At 43.5% G+C, this 21,861-nt stretch overlaps 1 protein-coding gene across 1 annotated transcript in view; it reads right to left on the bottom strand.

Moving 5' to 3' along the window:
• Nucleotides 1-21,042, bottom strand: part of LOC141052977 (uncharacterized) — a 137,755-nt gene extending 116,713 nt beyond the window's left edge. The window contains 8 exon segments of the mRNA XM_073550305.1: nt 45-208; nt 17,410-17,488; nt 17,687-17,784; nt 17,868-17,991; nt 18,075-18,254; nt 20,709-20,813; nt 20,815-20,859; nt 20,971-21,042. Of these exon segments, the coding sequence (XP_073406406.1) occupies nt 45-208; nt 17,410-17,488; nt 17,687-17,784; nt 17,868-17,991; nt 18,075-18,254; nt 20,709-20,813; nt 20,815-20,859; nt 20,971-21,042 (867 nt within the window).
• Between the last annotated feature and the right edge of the window lie 819 nt (nt 21,043-21,861).

Genomic DNA, 21,861 nt, shown 5'->3' with positions numbered 1-21,861 from the left:
TCATGACTTCGATTTTTCTTAATAGTTTGTAATGAAATAGAAGCTCGGATCTTTTTCATAGGATCAAATGATAGATCTTTGCAGTGAAGGGATGATGGTATATCTGGAGTAATGACATTCACTTCAATTATATCCTGTGTGATCTCAAGGTCATCTGATATAAAAATTGAAGAAGTCAGCTGTCCCTCTGATGTCATGGTACAGTCATCTGCCAAAAATAAAACTATTAATTATGAATAAAATATCCTTGAAATATATATTTTTGAACATTTCTACTTAAAGTGTCCATAGAAATAGGACGTTATATAGTCAAATTGAATTATTCATTAAAACAATAACAGTTCATAGTCTAATAGAAGACCTGATCGCATAAGTGGAGCGTGGTGCTTAACTGTTTGTTGATTCTACCTCCCTAATATTGGAATAAAACACCATGAAAAATTGTTATGTAGGCTGAAATGATAACAATAACATTTTTTATTCATCCTACAAAAAACAAGCACGTAGTCAGGTGTCTAAAAACTCACTACTCCTATAGATTAATTTAATGATAGTTATAATTTACAAAATGGAGTCACGTTATGTAACATTAGTGCTTCTGCAAATAATGTGTCACATCTCCTCTGGGATCTGCTACAGCGATGTCTACTTCTATCACCAGTCGCAGCCATCATTTATTTTGCGGGTGTCACTGGTGATGGAGGAGACATTGGAACCAGACGCTCTGGGCGGTGCAGGCTATGCCAAGCCACTTAAAATAGGATAGCTGGGACCAGCAGTATCACCAAGTCTGGCAGGATGGGTATATGTGTGCAGTTCAGCAGGAAAATTCAGCTCCCAGCTTCAGGTAATTGGAAAGCACCACACTCTACAACAGTTCGAAGCATATTGCCGGAAGCTTCTGGATACAGCCTTGTTCTCCTCAGGTTCACTCTTGTGCTTAGCTCCCGGCTTGTGTATTTGATCCCATTGTGACCACGGCCTAGGTCAAATTTCAAAAGCGATTTGTTACTCATAAAATCGCTTATTTTTTATTTTATTCTTATTATTTTAATTTATATTATTTAGGCCTGTTTCACACATCCGTTTGTGTCCATCAGTAAAAATCCGCCGTTTTGCAAAAAATACGGATCCGCCATTTTTCTTGGCGGATCCGTTTTTTTTCCCATTGAGTTTCATTACCGGCGGATCTTGACGGATGGTCATCCGTTGGATCCGTTTTTTTGCGGATTCGCCAAAATTTTGACGTCCGCCGACATGCCCGAACGGACCATGCAACGTTTTTTCGGGCGGCAGGATCCGCATTTCTCACTGCGCATGCCCGAAAGACTTCACTCAGCCGCAAATTTAACCCTAAACTCTGTTCTGGCGGCTGAAAAATCATCTCTCTCTGTCTCTCTCGGCAGCGGTTCCTTTAAAATTCTTCCTTTGACGGATCCGTTAAAATAACGGTCCGGTGCCAAATGTTGTGGTCAGTACAGGAAAGGATACGTTATCCGCCATTTTAGCGGATTTTGACTGACCAAAAAAACTGATGTGTGAAACAGGCCTTACCGTATATACTCGTGTATAAGCCGAGATTTTCAGCCCATTTTATACGCGAGTCATATACCGGGGGGGGGGGGGGTCAGTTCATACTTACCCCCTCCTGGCACGGTCTCTGCAGCCCCCCTGCTTCTCCCAGCCTCAGGCTCCTTCCTTCAGTGGTCATGTGGTACCGCTCATTAAAGTCATGAATATGCGAATATTTATGACTTTAATGAGCGGTACCATGTGACCGCTGAAGGAAGGAGCCTAAGACCGGGAGACGCAGGGGCTGCAGAGACCGCACCAGGAAGGGGTAAGTATAAGCTATATTCACCTGTACCCGGTCCATCGCCGCGCGCTGCTCTGTCCTCTCCTCCGCGTCCTCTGTCTGTGATGTTCAGATGGCACGGTGATGTAGTTAGTGCGCGCCGCGCCCTCTGCCTGAACGTCACTGACAGAGGGACGCGCAGCCATGGAGAGGGGATCGGTAAATATCGCCAGTGCCGGGGTCCTGAGCCAGCAGAGTATCAGAACCTGTCACCGCCTGCTCAGGACACTGGCACCTGGCCCCCAGCGACGAGAGGTGAGTATGTCATTTTTTTTTATTTGCAGCGGCAGCAGCAATATATAGGGGCATAAACTATGGAGCAGCATATGGGGGTATAATTATGGAGCAGCATATGGGTGCATAAACTATGGAGCAGCATATGGGGGCGTAATCTATGGAGCAGCATATGGGAGCCTAATTATGGAGCAGCATATGGTGCGTAATCTATGGAGCAGCATATGAGGGCGTAATCTATGAAGCAGCATATGGGGGCATAATTATGTAGCAGCATATGGGAGTGTAATCTATGGAGCAGCATATGGGGGCATAAACTATGGGGCATAAACTATGGAGCATCTTATGGGGGCATAATCTATGGAGAATTTTATGGGGCAGCATATGGGGCATAATCTATGGAGCATCTTATGGGGCATAATCTATGGAGCATAATCTACGAATATCTTATGGGGCCATAACCTTTATGGGGCAGCATATGGGGCATATTATTCTATGGAGCATCTTATGGGGGCATTATTAACCTTTGTGCAGCATTATATGTGGCATATTTTGTATGGAGCATCTTATGGGGCCATCATGAACTGTGTGGAGCATTATATGGGGTGTATTTTGTACGGAGCATCTTATGGGCCCCATCATGGATTGTATGGTGCATTATATGGGGCTCCTGATTCAATATGGATATTCAAAAACATTTAACCTACTGATGTCTCAATTAATTGTACTTTTATTGGAATCTATTTTTATTTTTGAAATTTACCAGTAGCTGCTGCATTTTCCACCCTAGGTCTATACACGAGTCAATAAGTTTTCCCAGTTTTTTGTGGGGCGGTCAGCTTATACACGGGTCGGCTTATACACGAGTATATACAGTATTTATATTTGGCAATTTTCAGGCATTTTCAAAAATAAATGAAAACTGTATCAACTTAAAATTAATAGAAACATAAAGTTCAATGTGTCACAGAACAAAAAATATTTCAGAATCCCTGGAATCAGAAGAAGCAGCCAAAGTTATCACCATATAAAGTGACACATGTCAAATTAGAAAAATAGGGCATGGTTAGAAGTAACAAAAAAACTGGCTGTGGGAAGTGGTTAAATCAGAGTTTTTTGGGCAGTAACTATTATAGTCAAAAACCGTGACTATAGACAATAATGCATCTACTGAAATTATCAAACTCAACAGTCTTCATCAGTAAAAATTGAGTAACTAGTAGTAAAACTTCTCTGGAGTAACAAGTAATGATGAGCGAGCGTGATCGACACTGCTCGATACTCGTTCGAGCTTCATGGTGTTCGGGCATGCTCACTACACGGCTGAATATTGCGTGGTCAAGAACATGCCCCTGCCCCGCATATTTCACGACTTGTTTTTAAGCCATTAAATATGCGGGATTGACAGTCAATCATTTTAATGCCGTAGCCATGTTACCTGTTGGTATTACTGTGATTGGTGAAAAAGGAGAAAATGATAGCTCACCAGTTGCAGTAATATTATGAGAGAGCACGGAAGTTCATCTTTAACCCCCAAAGATGGCTCGCACGGTAATGACCAGACCATTTTTACAATTCTGACCACTGTCCCTTTATGAGGTACGGTAATAACTCTGGAACGCTTCCATGGATCCCGGTGATTCTGACATTGTTTTTCTCGTCACAAAGGAGGAAGAAAAAGACCGGGCTTTTCAATGTATCCAAGTTGACCACAAGGACAGAGATATTTCTGTCCTTGTGTGGTCAGCGCGGATACATTGAAAAACCCGGTCTTTTTCTTCCTCCTTTGTGACATTAGATATCAAAGAAATAATTTTCGGATTAACCGTGCGCTGCTAGACAAAATGACTCCTTTCCAGATTGTGTACTTGCATACTTTTATTTTCCCAATGCGTTTCGAAGTTTGAAACTTCTTCCTCAGGGGATGATATGTACCTGAGGAAGGTACATATCATCCCCTGAGGAAGAAGTTTCAAACTTCGAAACGCGTTGGGAAAATAAAAGTATACAAGTACACAATCTGGAAAGGAGTCATTTTGTCTAGCAGCGCACGGTTAATCCGAAAATTATTTCTTTGATATCTGATGATCTATGGTCACGGCGTGGCCATCTGGATGTGCAGCAGCTTTGACCTCCATTCCTTTATGCCTTAAACTCTCCTGCTATCGGTGAGTATAATAGCTTGAACTATATCTCTTTTACCTGGGTAAGACCCTATTGCGCTCTTTCTCTTTTAGTTTTAACTCCTTTGTGACATTGGCATCTACGGGAGTCTGCAGCGACCACTGGTTTCGTTCACATTCTGCAAAGGGTTGTGACTGTTCACAACCTGTAAAGGTGAGTGCACTTACCATGTATTGTCACCCATAAAATCACTTTTATCGCCCTATGTGCGCTCTCTTTCCTTAATTTCAGATTCTTTTTCTCGTGACATATTGTACTTCATGTTAGTGGTAAAATTTCTTTGATATAACTTGCGTGTATTTGTGAAAAAAATGGAATTTTGGCAAAAATTTTGAAAATTTCGCAATTTTCCAAATTTGAATTTTCATGCCCTTAAATCACAGAGATATAGAACAAAAAATACTTAATAAGTAACATTTCCTACATGTTTACTTTACATCAGCACAATTTTGGAACCAATTGTTTTTTGTTAGTAAGTTATAAGGTTTAAAAGTTGACCAGCGATTTCCCATTTTTACAACACCATTTTTTTTTTTTTCAGGGACCACATTTGAAGTCAATTTGAGGGGGTCTATATGACAGAAAATACCCAAAAGTAACACCATTCTAAAAACTGCACCCCTCAAGGTGCTTAAAACCACATTCAAGAAGTTTATTTACCCTTTCGGTGCTTCACTGGAATTTTTGGAAAGTTTAAAAAAAAAGAACATTTAACTTTTTTGCAAAAAAATTACTTCAGGTCCAATGTTGCTTATTTTACCAAGGGTAACAGGAGAAATTGGACACCAAAAGTTATTGTGCAATTTGTTCTGGGGACGCCGATATCTCATATGTGGGGGGGGGAACCACTGTTTCAGCGCATGGCAGAGCACGGAAGAGAAGGAGCGCCGTTTGACTTTTTCAACGCAAAATTGGCTGGAATTGAGATCGGACGCCATGTCGCGTTTGGAGAGCCCCTGATGTGCATGAACAGTGGAAACCTCCCACAAGTGACCACATTTTGGAAACTAGACCCCCCAGGAAACTTATCTAGATGTGTGGTGAGCACTTTGAACGTCCAAGTGCTTCACAGAAGTTTATAATGTATAGCCATAAAAATAAAAAAATCATTTTTTTCCTCAAAAATTATCTTTTAGTCCCCAATTTTTTATTTTCCCAAGCATAATAGGAGAAATTGGTCCCCAAAAGTTGTTGTGCAATTTGTCCTGAGTAGGCGGATACCTCATATGTGGGGGTAAACCACTGTTTGGGCGCATGGCAAAGCTTGGAAGGGAAGGAGCACCGTTTGACTTGTTCAACGCAGAATTGGCTGGAATTGAAATCGGGCGCCATGTCACGTATGGAGAGCCCCTGATGTGCCTAAACAGTGGAAACCCCCCAATTCTTACTCCAACCCTAACCCGAACACACCCCTAACCCTAGCCCTAACCTTAATGGGAAAATGGAAATAAATACTTATTTTTTAATTTTATTATTTTTCCCTAACTAAGAATGTGATAAAGGGGGGTATGATTTACTATTTATTGCCGGTCTTTATGTTTGGCAGCTGTCACATGCTAAAAGATGCTTTTTATTGCAAAAAATAGTTTTTGCATCACCACGTTTTGAGAGCTATAATTTTTCCATATTTTGGCCCACAGAGTCATGTGAGGTCTTATTTTTTTGCGGAACGAGTTGACGTTTTATTGGTACCATTTTCGGGCACGTGACTTTTTTGATCGCTTTTTATTCTGATTTTTGGGACGCAGAATGAACAAAAAGCAGCATTTCATGAATTTCTTTTGGGGGGGTGCGTTTACACCTTTCTGCGTGTGGTAAAATTGATAAAGCGGTTTTATTCTTCAGGTCAGTACGATTACAGTGATACCTCATTTATATCATTTTTTTATGTTTTGGCGCTTTTTATACAATGAAAACTATTCTATATAAAAAATAATTATTTTTGCATCGCTTTATTCTGCGAGCTATAACTTTTTTACTTTCTCACTGATGACGCTGTATGGTGGCTCGCTTTTTGCGGGATAAGATGACGTTTTCAGCGGTACCATGATAATTTAGATCCGTCTTTTTGATCGCGTGTTATTCCACTTTTTGTTTGGCAGTATGATGATAAAGCATTGTTTTTTGCCTTGTTTTTTTTTTGAAGGGGTTCACTAAAGGGGTTAACTAGTGGGACAGTTTTATAGGGCGGGTCGTTAAGGACACAGTGATACTAAATATGTGTACTTTTTTTTTTTCTTACATAAAGATATGAATTTATTGGGGAATATTTTTTTCTTTATTTAGGAATTTTTAAAAAATAATTTTTACACTTTTTTTCTACTTTTTTACATTGTCACGGACATTACTATATAGTTTCAAATCGCTGATCTGACACTTTGCAATGCACTTTGTCAGATCAGCGATCTGACAGGCAGTGCAGGCGGCTTCTCATAGCCTGCTCTCAGCTGGCACTGAGAAGCCACCTCCCTGCAGGACCCCGCAGCCATCTTGAATCTGGGGGCCTGCAGGCCCTCGAAACAACATGATCATGCCGCGTTGTTCTGGGGGTCTCAGGGAAGCACGCAGGGAGCCCCCTCCCAGCGCGATGCTTCCCTATGCCCCCGGAACACTGCCATCATGTTTGATCGCAGTGTGCCAGGGGTTAATGTGCCGGGAGCGGTCTGTGACAGCTCCTGGCAGCCAGGTGTCAGCTGTGAGAATCAGCTGACACCCGGCCGCGATCAACTGCGCTCCCCCCGTGAGCACAGCTGATCGCTATGATGTACTATCCCGCCCATGGGCATTAACCGCACCATGACGGACTCTGCACGTCCTGCCTGTGAACTGTCACTTCAGTTTCAGTTCAGTGCCGACAGCTGTCTATGACAGCTGAGAGGCACAGCAAGGGGGGCAGGGACCCTTGCACTCGGTCCCTGCACCCACAGCGCTGTGATTGGTCAGTCAACCTGACAGACCAAACACAGCAGTGATGAGCAGGAGAAGCTGAAATTTGAGCTTCTCCTTGCCTGATCAGTGAAGGAGCTCAGCATTGAAGTGGCTGAGCATCCTGCACTGACAGCTGGGAGCGGAGCCCCCACTGCCCCAGGCTGTTAACCCCCTCACTGCTGTGATCGCAGCATTCAGAGGGGGAGGCAGAGGGTAGGGGGCTCCCTCTGCCTCAGGTTGGTCCCCACGATGTAATCGCGGGGCCCGACCTGTGCCATGATGACCCGGAGGTGTCATGACAACCTTCGGGTCATTTACCTATGGAAAGCTGGTGAGAACATGCTCATAGCATGGTGACACCAGCTTTCAGCATTGGTATAATGCATTACAATGATGGAGCATTGCAATGTATTATACCTAATGTGAAAGTGAAAGTCAAAGTCCCATGAAGGGACAAGGTAAAAAAAAACAAAACATTTTTTAAAAAAATATGTAAAAAAAAGTATTAAAAAATAATAAAAAAATTCCCTAAAAAATCCCCTCAAAATTACACATTTTCATGTAAAATAAAATAAACAAAAAAAATACACGTTTGGTATCGCCACATCACCCTAGTTAACCCCTTCAGTGAACGTCATAAAAAAAAACACAAAAAAGTAGCAAATTATTCTTTTTCTAAGCGGTATCATCATTCCGCTTGTAAAAAGTGCAATAACACTCAATCAAAAAGACGGATATAAATATACATGGTACCGCTGAAACCGTTATCTTGTCCTGCAAAAAACGAGCCACCATATAGCATCATCAGCGAAAAAATAAAAAAGTTATAGCTCGCAGAATAAAGTGATGCAAAAATAATTATTTTTTCTATAAAAGTTTTTATTGTGTAAAAAACACTAAAACACAAAAAAACGATATAAATGAGGTATCGCTATAATCGTAGTGACCCGAAGAATAAAGCTGCCATACTAATTTTACCACACGCGGAACAGAGGGGGGGGGGAAAAAGCATTCCTAAATTGCTGGTTTTTGTTCATTCAAAAAATGAACAGAAAAATCAGAGTAGAAAGAGATCAAAAAACGTTATGAGCCCGGAAATGGTACCAATAAAGCCGTCAGCTCTTCCCGCAAAAATCAAGCCTGCACATGACTCTGTCGGCTGAAATATGGAAAAATTATAGCTCATTAAAGATCATTTTTGTGGAAAAAAAATATGATTTTTTTATTTTCACGCCTGGGCGTTATTAACTTCTGTGAAGCATTGGGGGCTCAAAGTGCTCACCACACATCTAGTTAAGCTCTATGGGGGGTCTGGTTTCTAAAATGTGGTCACTTGTGGGGGGTTTCTACTGTTTTGGCACATCAGGGGCTCTGCAAACGCAACATGACGCCTGCAGGATCAAAGTCTGCATTCCAAAACGGTGCTCCTGCCCTTCTAAGCTCTGCCATGCGCCCAAACAGTGGATCCACCCCACATATGGGGTATCAGCGTACTCAGGACAAAATGCACCACAATTGTTGGGGTCCTATTTCTGTTACCCTTGCGAAAATAAAAATTTAGGGGAAAAAAGGTCATTTTAGTGGAAAAAAATGTTTTTTTTTATTTTCACGGCTCTACGTTATAAACTTCTGTAACGCACTTGGGGGTTCAAAGTGCTCACCACACATCTAGACAAGCTCCTTGGGGGGGTCTAGTTTCCAAAATGGGGTCACTTGTGGGGGGTTTCCACTGTTTAGGCACACAGGGGCTCTCCAAATGCGACATGGCGTCCGATCTCAATTCCAGCCAAAAAAGTCAAATGGCGCTCGTTCCCTTCCGAGCTCTGCCATGCACCCAAATAGTAATTTACCCCCACATATGGGGTATCAGCGTACTCAGGACAAATTGCACAATAACTTTAGGGGTCCTGTTACCCTTGGGAAAATAAAAATTGGGGGTGAAAAGATCATTTTTGTGGAAAAAATATGATTTTTTAATTTTACGGCTCTACGTTATAAACTTCTGTGAAGCCCTTGGGGGTTCAAAGTGCTCAACACACGTTTAGATAAGTTCCTTGGGGGGTCTAGTTTCCAAAATGGGGTCACTTATGGGGAGTTTCTACTGTTTAGGTACATCAGGGGCTCTCCAAACGCGACATGGCATCCGTTGTCGATTCCAGCCAATTTGACATTCAAAATCTCAAATGATGCTCCTTCCCTTCTGAGTACTGCCGTGCACCAAAAGATTGGTCTTCCTTCACACATGGGGTATCGGTGTACTCAGGAGAAATTGCACAACAAATATTATGGTTCATATTCTCCTGAAACCCTTGACAAAATAAAAAAAATTGTGTCCAAACAAAAATTTTGGGGAAAAAAAGTTAAATGTTCAATTTTTCCTTCCACATTGCTTCAATTCTTGTGAAGTACCTAAACGGTTAATAAACTTCTTGAATGTGGTTTTGAACACCTTGAGGGGTGCAGTTTTTAGAATAGTGTCACTTTTGAGTATTTTCTGGTATACTGACCCCCCAAACTCACTTCAAATGTGAGGTGGTCCCTAAAAAAAATGGTTTTGTAAATTTTGTAAATGAGAAATCGCTGGTCAACTTCTAACCTTTATAACTTCCTAAGAAAAAAAAAAATGTGGTTCCAAAATTGTGCTGATATAAAGTAGACATGTGGGAAATGTTATTTATTAACTATTTTTTTTTTACATAGCTCTCTGATTTAAGGGCATAAAAATTAAAAGTTTGAAATTTGCAAAATTTTAAAATTTTCGCCATATTTCCATTTTTTTCCATAAATAAACGCAAGTCATATCGAAGAAATTTTACCAGTAACAAGAAGTACAATATGTCAGGAAAAAACAATCTCAGAATCAGCGGGATCCGTTGAAGCGTTCCAGAGTTATGTCCACAAATTGAGAAAATAGATATCCGGCACCATTGTGTGGACAAATACCCTGAATGTCTGCACATATATTTTTCACATTAATAAAAAACACCTTAATCTCCCACTTGGAACGGGTACTCAATCCCATATTGAAAAAAACAGAACATTTCGTTGTGGAGAAAGAGAAAAAGCAGGATGGCACTCACCGTTCATGTGAATCAAATCACTTTATTTCACATACACAGGGCATCGGCATAGGCACGGGAGCAATGTGCTGGAAGACGGACAACAGCAGTTTCGCGCTCAATACGCCCGGCGCATTGAGCGCGAAACGGCTGTTGTCCGTCTTCCAGCACATTGCTCCCGTGCCTATGCCGATGCCTTGTGTATGTGAATAGCTTAGTTACTCACTGATAACGGTGTTTCTCGGAACCCATGACAGCACCACGGAGAGAGGGGATCCGCCCTTCAGGGACAGGAACCTACAGATAAAAGGGCGGTACCTCTCCTCCGCCTTCAGTTGGTTACACAGCATCAGAGGGTCTCCAGGTTAGTTAGACAACAGAAATATATACACAATAGTATAATACTGCTTATTTATCAAAAGCACCGTGCCTAAACGGAAACACTCTACTAACAGTAAAACGTGCTCACCACACTCGTGAAGGGGGAGGGGAATAAGCGGGTGCTGTCTTGGGTTCCGAGAAACACAGTTATCGGTGAGTAACTAAGCTATTCTCTCTCACCCATGACAGCACCACGGAGAGAATTACTGAGATTGGTAGCTTAGGGAGGGACCACCGCCTGAAGGACCCTTCTCCCGAAAGTCAGGTCAGATGTAGAAGCTAGATCTAATCTATAGTGCCTGAAAAAGGTCGAAGGTGATGACCAGGTGGCCGCCTTACAGATTTGTTCTATTGATACCTCAGATCTTTCAGCCCATGAGGTCGCCATTGCCCTTGTGGAATGAGCTCTCAGCCCCTCCGGGATGGTATTTCCACTGGATGAATATGCCAGGGCAATCGCATCCCTTATCCACCTTGCCAGGGTACCCTTGGATGACTTGAGCCCCTTCCGAGGACCCTGGAAACATACAAAGAGGGAGCCTTCCTTTCTACATTTTTTGGTGTCCTCTTAGTACTGTACAAGGCACCTTTTGACATCTAAAGTGTGGAATTTTTCTTCCCCCTTATTTTTTGGATTTGGGCAGAAGGAAGGAAGGACTACCTCTTGGGACCTGTGGAAATGTGATGATACTTTAGGTAGATAGGCCGGGTCAGGTTTTAGGATGACGCTATCCTCTAGAATTTTTGTAAAAGGTGGCCCTGCTGATAAGGCTTGAATATCGCTCACTCTTTGAGCTGAAGTTAGTGCCACCAGAAGCACCATTTTAAGTGATAGGATTTTTAGGGGTGCCGAGTAAATTGGTTCGAACGGAGGGCTTGTCAATGTTGAAAGTACAAGATTCAGGTCCCATGACGGTAACCTTTGACTAGCTATTGGCTTAGATCTGGTTGTGGCTTTAATAAACCGTGCTACCCAAGGGTCACCTGCTGCATCATGGTTATAGAGGGCACCTGACGCCGCTATTTGTACTTTTAATGTGTTGACCGCCAGACCCTGTTCTAGGCCCTTTTGTAGAAATTCTAGGATCTTATCAATCTGAACCCTGTCCTGAACCTTTGCCCTAGAAGTAGAAAGGAATTTTTTCCATGTTCTGCCGTAAGCTCTCATCGTAACCGGTTTCCTACTTTTTTGTAGTGTAGTTATCAGGTTCTCTGAAAATCCCCTGTCCCTCATCAGTGCCCTCTCAAATTCCATGCTGTTAAATGGAGGTTCGGTGCCTGAGGATGTAACACTGGGCCCTGCGATAGCAGGTCCGGGAGATCCGGTAGGATCCATGGGTCAGTTACTGAGAGCATTCTTAGCCAGGAAAACCAGGTTCTTTTGGGCCAGAAAGGGGCTATCAGTATCATTCTTGCCCTGTCCTCCCTGACTTTTCTTAGGACCGCTGGAATGAGCATGATTGGGGGAAAGGCATACTGTATGTTAGACTCTGTGTCCATGGGAGCATAAACACGTCCAGAGTTAGAGGATTCCCCCTGGGATCTAGGGAGCAGAAGGTGTCTACTTTTTTGTTTTTGAAATCGGCAAACAGATCTATGTCTGGGGTCCTCCACATTTTTACAATCTGCCGAAAAATGGACCACTTTAGTACCCATTCCCCCTGTCGTAATTGGGTGCGGCTCAGAAAGTCTGCCCTTTGATTCTCTGTACCCCGGATGTATAGGGCTGACAGAGATAGCAGGTTTGCCTCCGCTAGTTTGAGGATTCTGGCGGATGTGTCCATTAGGGCTTGGGACCTGGTTCCCCCCTGATGATTTATATATGCCACTGTGACTCGATTGTCTGAAAGAATGCGGACATGGTGATTCTGGAGCAGGGGTAGGAAGTGTGTCAGTGCATAGCCTACTGCTAGAAGCTCTTTTTGATTTGAGGAGGCTTTTAGTTCTTGATCTCCCCATACGTCCTGAGTCACCTCGTTGTTCATGTGTGCTCCCCATCCCGTGGGACTGACATCCGTTGTCACTATGTGTGTTATCTTTGTTACCCAGGGGATCCCTTTGGACAGATTTTCCTGGTTTCCCCACCAAGTTAGGGAATGAATAGTTCTTGAATTTAGGGTAATATGACCCTCTAGGTGTCCCCCTATTGCTGCCTAGTTGGCTAATACGTCCCACCGGAGATCTCTCGTGTGTAAGTGAGCCCATTGAACTGCTGGCAGGCAGGCGGATAGGGAACCCAGCAGTGACATAGCTTTCCTTAATGTCATAGAGGGATTTTGGATTGCTCTTTCTGTAATCTGAGCGATTTTCTCTTTTTTGTGGTCTGGGAGGGGACACTCCTGAATGTTTGAGTCTAGTGTTAGGCCCAAGAATTCTTGTACCCTGCTGGGCTCCAATCTTGATTTTTTTAGATTTAGAAGCCAGCCTAGGCCTTGTAGAGTGTCCATCACCCTGTCCCTCTGTTCTCTGCATTTCTGAGCCGAGTTGCCTGCTATTAGGAAATCGTCTAGATACGGGATTATTACTAGGTCTTGTTCCCTTATATGAGCCATCATTTCTGCTATTATTTTGGTGAATACCTGCGGGGCTATCGATATTCCGAACGGCAGGGCTCTGTACTGGAATTCTTTCACCTTGCCCTTTATTGAGACGGCTAACCTGAGATATTTTCTGGAGTCTTTGTGGATAGGGACGTGATAATAGGCGTCGCTGAGATCTAACACCGTCATGTAGCAGTTTGGGAACAGGACTTTGGTGGTGGACCTGATCGACTCCATTTTGAAGCTCTGATTCCTGACGTATTCGTTTAGCTTTTTCAGATTTATAATCGTTCGAAAGGTGCCGTCCGGTTTGGTTACTAGAAAAAGAGGGGAGTAGAACCCTGTACCCATATCCTGCAGGGGAACCTCCTGGAGGACTCCTTTTTTTTCTAGGCCAAGGACCTCGCTTTCTAGCGCTTCCTGTTCTCGCGTACTGGATCTCAGCGGCGTTGTTACATACTTTTGAGGTGGAAGAGAGAGAAAGTCTATTCTTAGGCCCTCCTGGATTAGGTTTACTATCCATGGGTTGTTTGAAATTCTCTTCCAGGCTGGAAGAAAAAGGGTTAACCTTCCCCCCACCCTGGGCGTACTGTCACTTGGAGGGCTTTTTGTCTCGGGAAGAGTTATTAAAGAACCCTCTATCTCTTCTTTTGTCATCCCACTTTTGTTCCCTCAGTGGTCTCCTATGAAAAAACCTCCTATTTCGAAAGGGCCTTTTAAATGCAGCTGGCCCCAAATTTGGGAATCCTTTCTTCTTGTCCCCTGATTTCTGGAGGATGTCATCTAACGTCTCCCCAAAAAGGAATTTCCCTTCACAGGGGATTGAACATAATTTCATTTTGGTCTGTAGGTCCCCTGGCCAACTTTTAAGCCATAGTGTCCTTCAGGCCGCGTTTGAAAGTGCTGCTGTTTTGGATGATAGCCTGACCGAATCGGCCGATGAGTCCGCTAGGAAGGCAGCCGCTCCCCTTATTACTGGGATAGAATCTAAGATCTTATCTCTTGGTGTCCCTTCCCTCAGCTGTTTCTCAAGTTGGTCCACCCATACCATTAGGGCTCTTGAGGTACATGTCGCCGCTATGGCTGGCCTGAGGTTTCCGCCTGCTGACTCCCATGCCCCCTTTAGAAAGGTATCCGCCTTTTTATCTAGGGGGTCCCTGAGGGTGCCCATGTCCTCAAAGGGAAGGGCAAATTTCTTTGAGGCCTTTGCGACTGCTACATCGAGCTTCGGGGCTTTATCCCAAGACTAGATGCCTCCTCCTCAAAGGGATATTTTCTTTTAAGGGTAAGGGACTGTAGTATTTTTCCTGTCTGGCTTGTCCCATTCTTTTTTGATTAGGCCCTTGACAATTTCGTTAAGCGGAAATACTCTCCGTTTTTTCTGGCCTAGTCCCCCGAACATTATGTCCTGGACTGTTTTATCCGGCCTAGGGTCCAATACCCCCATGCTAGACCTTACAGCTTTTACTAGTCTGTCTACCTCTTCTAGGGGAAAACAGTGACGCCCTCCTGTTTCCTCGTCCGAGGATGAGGAGCCAGATTCCGAGGTTTTAGACGTGATTTTTCCCGACATGGAAGAGTCTGACTGGGAGGTTTCTATCGTGTCTTTCTTCCTCGTTTTATCCCTATGCTTAAGGGATATGAGGGCACTCTGAACCTCTGATTTAATTGCGGCCCTTAGGTCGGATGCGAAATCCGGAATCTCCTGACAAAGAATTTCTTTTGTGCAAGACTCACATAGTTTTTTCTCCCATGATACAGGTAGGGGTCTAGTGCAAGAAGGGCATTCCCTGTTCTGCTTTTTCCCCTTCTTCTTTCCCTAATAAGGGAGAGGAATGTATTACAAGGGTGAACATTCACGAAGATCACTTACCCCCAAAGGTGCGCGGCTGCAGGTATCGGTTCGGGAGATGGAGTCAGGTCCTGTATAGGCTGATCTCCTGGTGGCGATTTTCTCCTTGCCGCTGACGTACTGCGCCGCGTGGAGTGACTGCTGGAACGGCCATCTTTGTCTCGTTCCTTCTGTCGGTGGTGGTGTTGGTGTTGCTGCTGCTTGGGCTGCAGCCTGGCATGCTGCTCCTGTTGCTGGTCACTATCCCCCATTATCAGGATCGCTTCCAGCCAGGAGTTGTGAATCCACCATTTTAAATTTTGCCGCCCCCGTGACGTCACCGCTCCCATCCTGCACCGCGCTGGCCGGGGAGCGTGCTCCTGAGCATGCGCCGGTTCCAGGGACCCGGAAGCTGCCCCTCTACTTCCGGGGCAGTGGCCATCTTGGTACTCTCTGTACCATGGCGCTGCCCGCACTTCCACCGGGTCCCCGTGAGCCCCGATCTCCTTTCCGGAGCGGCGGCTCCGACGTCTCCCCCGGCAGCCCGCATCGGCCCCAGCGGTGGCGGCTTCAGGCACCGCTCCTGCCGCAACAGGGGCCTCCCCGCTGCCATATACCGGACAGGCCGGCCCCGGATCCGGACTCTTCTTAAAAACACAGGTACGCCGTACTGTTTGTCCACCCGTCAGGGACAGGAACCCAACTGAAGGCGGAGGAGAGGTACGGCCCTTTTATCTGTAGGTTCCTGTCCCTGAAGGGCGGATCCCCTCTCTCCGTGGTGCTGTCAGGGGGTGACAGAGAAATAAAGTGATTTGATTCACATGAACGGTGAGTGCCATCCTGCTTTTTCTCTTTCTCCATAACGAAACGTTCCAGAGTTATAACCACATAAAGTGACAGTGGTCTGATTTCAAAATTAAGGCTTGGTCTTTAACCTACAAAATGGCTTGGTCGTTAAGGGGTTAAGGCCCAGGGCAAATGGACGGGATAGTACGTCAAATGTCGGGAAGGGTTTAACAGACGTAGGGAAATTCAGAAATGTTGGAGAATCCAGCTCCAGTTTAAAAGTAAAATTATTGAAAAACATTAAAAATGGTAACTCCATAATGGTGATATGTCAAAACTTTTGTTAAATGTGAACAAGCATGTTATAGCTAAGTGTTTCAGATGCAGTTCAGCGCCCTTTTTCTTTCTAGATTCATTAGCTTTGACAAAGTTCTATAATCTGACTAGATTAGAAACAGATGGGCAAGAAAATCACGCAACACTTAGCATATGTAGCAGACATAAGCATGTCTGCATACTGAGCGTGAAATACATACAACAATTATAAGAAGTATAAAAACAATAAACCAAAAATACTACAAACAATGGCAATATACATACAGTGGCGTGTAAAAGTTTGGGCACCCTTCGCCAAAATTATTGTGAACAGTTAAGCAAGTTAAAATTAAATGTTCCAAAAAATGCCTAAAATTACAAAGGACACGTTTCCTTTGTATTTTAGGCAAAATATATACATTATATTAGTATGATTAGCAGTACCTATTAAACTCACTACTGAGCATGTACAGAAAGTGCAGCACAGATTCATCTAAACTAAAAGCCGAGATCCTTAGATCAGGAACAGAACAGACATTTATAGGACATTTCAGAACTTTCCCAAATTCTTATGAAAATATTTACAGCACATCCTGCATTGTACCCAATTTATTGTATATTTTATGAGTCGGTCCATTTTATGCCGACTCCACCAAAATGGACACTGACTCCTCAGCACCGGTTAACTTGAAATCCTGATTGAAGTTAATCAATTTAAAAGAAATTGAGGATACAGGTAAACTCTGTTGTTATTGTACAGAAATTCACACTTGGCCATCAATGCACATTTACTGCTATCGATCATAAAAGTGAAGCTTGGCCAGAAAGACTGGACCTGGTCATGTAGGGACCATATGAGCAGATTCAGCAGCACAGAAGGGAGAGAAGGTAGATTCATCCAATAAGGTATCAGGATTGTAGGAAGCCAACAGCATCATTACCCTCCACTTTCTCTTAGAGGCCCATCATAATATTTTTCAGTGAATGATTTTCTCATTTGTCAGCACATTCTACGTACGATGTTATTTGGTTTTGGAGTCTACAGATCAGGACAGATAAGAGTCAGCATTTTCTAATTTCAGAGGGTACGTGGATCCTCCAAGTTATAAGCTCTATAGAAGAAGAACTTTTAATTTCCTAAGTAGTTTGAAAAGTTTCGCGTGGAGGATCATTTAGGAATCTAATGGCAAAATGGTGATCATATGATTGTAACAGGTCCAGACTACACCACCGAAAAAGGAGTGAAAATTGATGAGTAACAAAAATCTGTGACTCTGTTTAGTGGTAACTACTCACCTGGGCAATTATCTGTAGGAATCTCCTCTTTACACCTCACATATGTCTCTGTAGTATTAATATGGGTCAGATCTTCACCCTGAAACAAATATAGTAAAAGTCACAGACAGATGGAGAAGTCCCATCTATGATCAGCTCTAATCCTGCCATCTCCACCGTTCTCATTACACAAGTATAAAACATATAATACTGGTGGATAAAACAAGACTGAGCACGAGACCTTCACAGCCATCTACACATCATAGGGGAGATCTCATGACACCTTCTCTCCATCTACCTGATGATCCTGAGGAACATTGGGATCTTCTTGTTTACAGTCCTGTGGAAGAAGAGGACGGGGACACCTTTCTGGTGTTGTCCTCTTACTGGATAGAACTGGAGGAAACACATACAGGGACTGAATTCATTCTTTACATACAGATAATTATAGGCCGTGTGTACTTAGTCTTGTCTATTACCTGGTGATGTGAGGGGCTGGGGAACCTCCATCATGATGTCCTTGTACTGATCTTTGTGTCCTTCTAAATACTCCCACTCCTCCATGGAGAAATAGACGGTGACATCCTGACACCTTATAGGAACCTGACACATACAATGATACCGTCATCCCCCCGAACCCCTCATAGCATTACTGTATAATGTCCCAGCATTCCCAGCAGTGTCACCTCTCCAGTCAGCAGCTCAATCATCTTGTAGGTGAGTTCTAGGATCTTCTGGTTATTGATGTCCTCATGTATCAGGGGGTGAGGTGGAGGCCCTGTGATTGGGCTCAGTGGTCTTCTCCATTCCTCAGACTCAGGGGTCTTGCAGCACTCGCTAGAGGTCTTCTTCACTACTGTATAATCCTGGTTATGGAAAGACACATTATTAACCCCTTAACCCCTGGAGCTTTTTTCCGTTTTGCGTTTTTCGCTTCCCTTCTTCCCAGAGCCATAACTTTTTTATTTTTATGTCAATATGGTCATGTGATGGATTGTTTTTTGAGGGACGAGTCGTACTTTTGAACAACACCATTGGTTTTATCATGTCATGTACTAGAAAACGGAAAATAAAATCCAAATGCGGTAAAATTGCAAAAAAAAGTGCAATCCCACACTTGTTTTTTGTTTGGCTTTTTTGCTTTTTTACAGACCAGAAGTTTGGACACACCTGCTCATTCAAAGAGTTATATGTGTGTGTGTGTGTGTATGTATATATATATATATACACACACACACATATATACAGTACAGACCAAAAGTTTGGACACACCTTCTCATGCAAAGAGTTTTCTTTATTTTCATGACTATGAAAATTGTAGATTCACTCTGAAGGCATCAAAACAATGAATTAACACATGTGTAATTATATAGTTAACAAAAAGTGTGAAACAACTGAAAATACCGTATACACTCGAATATAAGCCGAGATTTTCAGCCCGTTTTTTGGGGCTGAAAGTCCCCCTCTCGGCTTATATTCGAGTCATATACACCGGGGGGTCAGAGGGGGAGGGGGGCGGGGGTGTCAGGTCATACTTACCCGTCCTAACGCTGTGTCTTGAGCCCCCAGCTTCTCCCCGTGCTCTCTCTTCCTGCCTTCAGCGGTCACGTTGTGCCGCTCATTAAAACTCATGAATATGCGCATATCATGAGTTTTAATGAGCGGCACCACGTGACCGCTGAAGGCAGGAAGAGAGAGCGCGGAGAAGCTGGGGGCTCAAGACACAGCGTCAGGACGGGTAAGTATAGCGATACTCACCTGTCCTGTGTCCATCGCTGCTTGCTGCTGTCTGTCATCGGTCAGTGACTTGAGACAGCAGAGGGCGCGGTGACGTGATTAGTGCACGCCGCGCCCCCTGCAGTCTGGACGTCACTGACTGATGACGTGGCAGATAGCGGTGAGCAGCCATGGACGCAGGACAGGTGAGAATCTGACACCCAGCGACGGAGAGGTGAGTATGTCATTTTTTTTTATTTTTACATGCTGCAGCAGCGGCAGCATATGGGGGAATAATCTTAAGGAGCTTCTAATGGGGGCAGTATATGGGGGAACAATATGGAGCTTCTAATGGGGGCAGCATATGGAGGAACAATATGGAGCTTCTAATGGGGGCAGCATATGGGGGAACAATATGGAGCTTCTAATGGGGGCAGCATATGGGGGAACAATATGGGGGAACAATATGGAGCTTCTAATGGGGGCAGCATATGGGGGAACAATATGGAGCTTCTAATGGGGGCAGCATATGGGGGAACAATCTATGGAGCTTCTTATGGGGGCAGTATATGGGGGAATAATCTATGGAGCTTCTTATGGGGGCAGCATATGGGGGAATAATCTATGGAGCATTTCCCACCCTAGACTTATACTCGAGTCAATAAGTTTTCCCAGTTTTTTGTGGCAAAATTAGGGGGGTCAGCTTATACTCGAGTATATACGGTATGTCTTATATTCTAGGTTCTTCAAAGTAGCCACCTTTTGCTTTGATTACTGCTTTGCACATTCTTGGCATTCTTTTGATGAGCTTCAAGTCATGAAAATAAAGAAAACTCTTTGAATGAGAAGGTGTGTCCAAACTTTTGGTCTGTACTGTATATATATTTTTCTGTGCCATTTTCTGAGACCCGTAGCGTCTCCATTTTTCGTGATGTCGGGTTGGCGAGGGTTTATTTTTTGCGTGCCAAGCTGATGTTTTTAATGATACCATTTTGGTGCAGATATGTTCTTTTCATTGCCTGTTACTGTATTTTAATGCAATGTTGCGGCGACAAAAAAAACGTAATTCTGGTGTTTTGATTTTTTTCCTCGCTACGCCGTTTAGCAATCAGGTTAATTTTTTTTTTTGATAGATCGGGTGATTCTAAACACTCCGATACCAAATATGTGCATGTTTGATTTTATTTTTATTGTTTTAGTTTGAATGAGGCGAAAGGGGGGTGATTTGAACTTTTATATTTTTAAAAACATTTTTTTTTTTACTTTTGGCATGCTTCAATAGTCTCCATAGGAGACTAGAAGCTGCCATAGCCCGATGGGCTCAACTACATAGAGACGATGATCAGTTCGCCTCTATGTAGTCGATTTACTTACTTGCTATGAGCGCCAACCACTGGGAAATGTCCCGGGGAACATTTGTGGGCTCACCGCAGGAGCTCACATCAAAGGGAGGGAATCCGACATCAGCGTAAATGTATGCCCAATGTTGGAAAAGGGTTAAATCTCACTACAGACATTTCCAGAGTCCTCACCTCTCCAGTTCTGTCCATCAGTTATTCCCATAGATATGAATAATGTAGGGTGACACAATCAGAATCTCTCACCTCTCCAGTTAGCCGGAAGAGGATCTCTAGGGTGAGGTGTAATAGCCTTTCCGCCATTTTGTTCTTGCCCATATCCAGCCTGGATGGGTAAATCAGAAAAATTGTCTAAATATAGAAGATCTTCACTGAGAGGATTCAATATAGTACGGACCTGAATGAGAAGATGAGACCGATGTAACATCATAAAGAACCCCATGCAATAATACAATTGCTGGAGATAAGGAGATATAATTTGTAGATGTTGTATTCTCTTTTCTCGTACAAAGTGGAACATCAGTTGAATTGTGACCAAGTCATCTCCTCCATGCTCCCAATCCCTGGCTATGATGGCCATTGCTCCAGCAACTAATTGGCCATAGGTATCTCAAGTTTGTTGGGACTGACAGAAACTGTTGGGAGTCCTCAACCCCGGACCAATGGTGGTCCGCTTCTGGCGACTTGCAGAAATATTCCTCCTGTATCAATCATCTTGAGCAGCTTAAGAAAGTTCACTTTGACTGGTATTACACCCTGCTGAAGATTTCCAAATTCCGTGGTTCCTATCCCCGATCCTGCTGGAAGGGCTGCTCGGGTGTTGGTTCCCTAGGGCACGTGTGGTGGGATTGTCCGCTCATCCGGCCTTTTTGGGAAGAAGTGTCTAACATTACCTCAGTTACAGGCCTGGCTGGAAGTTTGAGCGGTCCGCTAGCGGTTTTGGGGATCGGTTTACATATATTCCCTGGCGATTTGAGACCAATTGTATCACACATTCTAATAGCAGCACGTATGTGTCTGGCAGACCACTGGAGAGAAATAACTATCTCCTCTAAATTGGAAATTATCCAAAAAATCAATAAACATTACCAATACGAGCTCCTTCTGACCTCAGATATGTTTACCAAAAATAAAATAAGGAATCGCTGGTTCCCCTGGGTGGTGTCCAAATTCTCGTCCTTCCAGTCCTGAATGGTGGTCCTATGATCTTATTACCTATCATACCTACCCTTGCTTCCTATGTTGCACATTGTATCCCCTAACCCTACTATGCAGAATTTTCAGCTGTTATCTGTTTTTACTTTGAATTTTATTGTCCTGCTGTTATAGGACAAATTTTTCAACTGTCCGCATGTTTGTTGCGGTGTATAATCTGTTGTATATAAAATCTTAATAAAAA

The sequence above is a fragment of the Dendrobates tinctorius genome, unplaced genomic scaffold (assembly GCF_039654945.1).
Source record: "Dendrobates tinctorius isolate UK_male_01 unplaced genomic scaffold, ASM3965494v1 ptg000164l, whole genome shotgun sequence".
NCBI classification, from domain to species: Eukaryota; Metazoa; Chordata; class Amphibia; order Anura; family Dendrobatidae; genus Dendrobates; species Dendrobates tinctorius.
The sequence above is the reverse complement of the archived record's forward strand: the minus strand, read 5'-3'. Positions and strand labels throughout refer to the sequence as shown.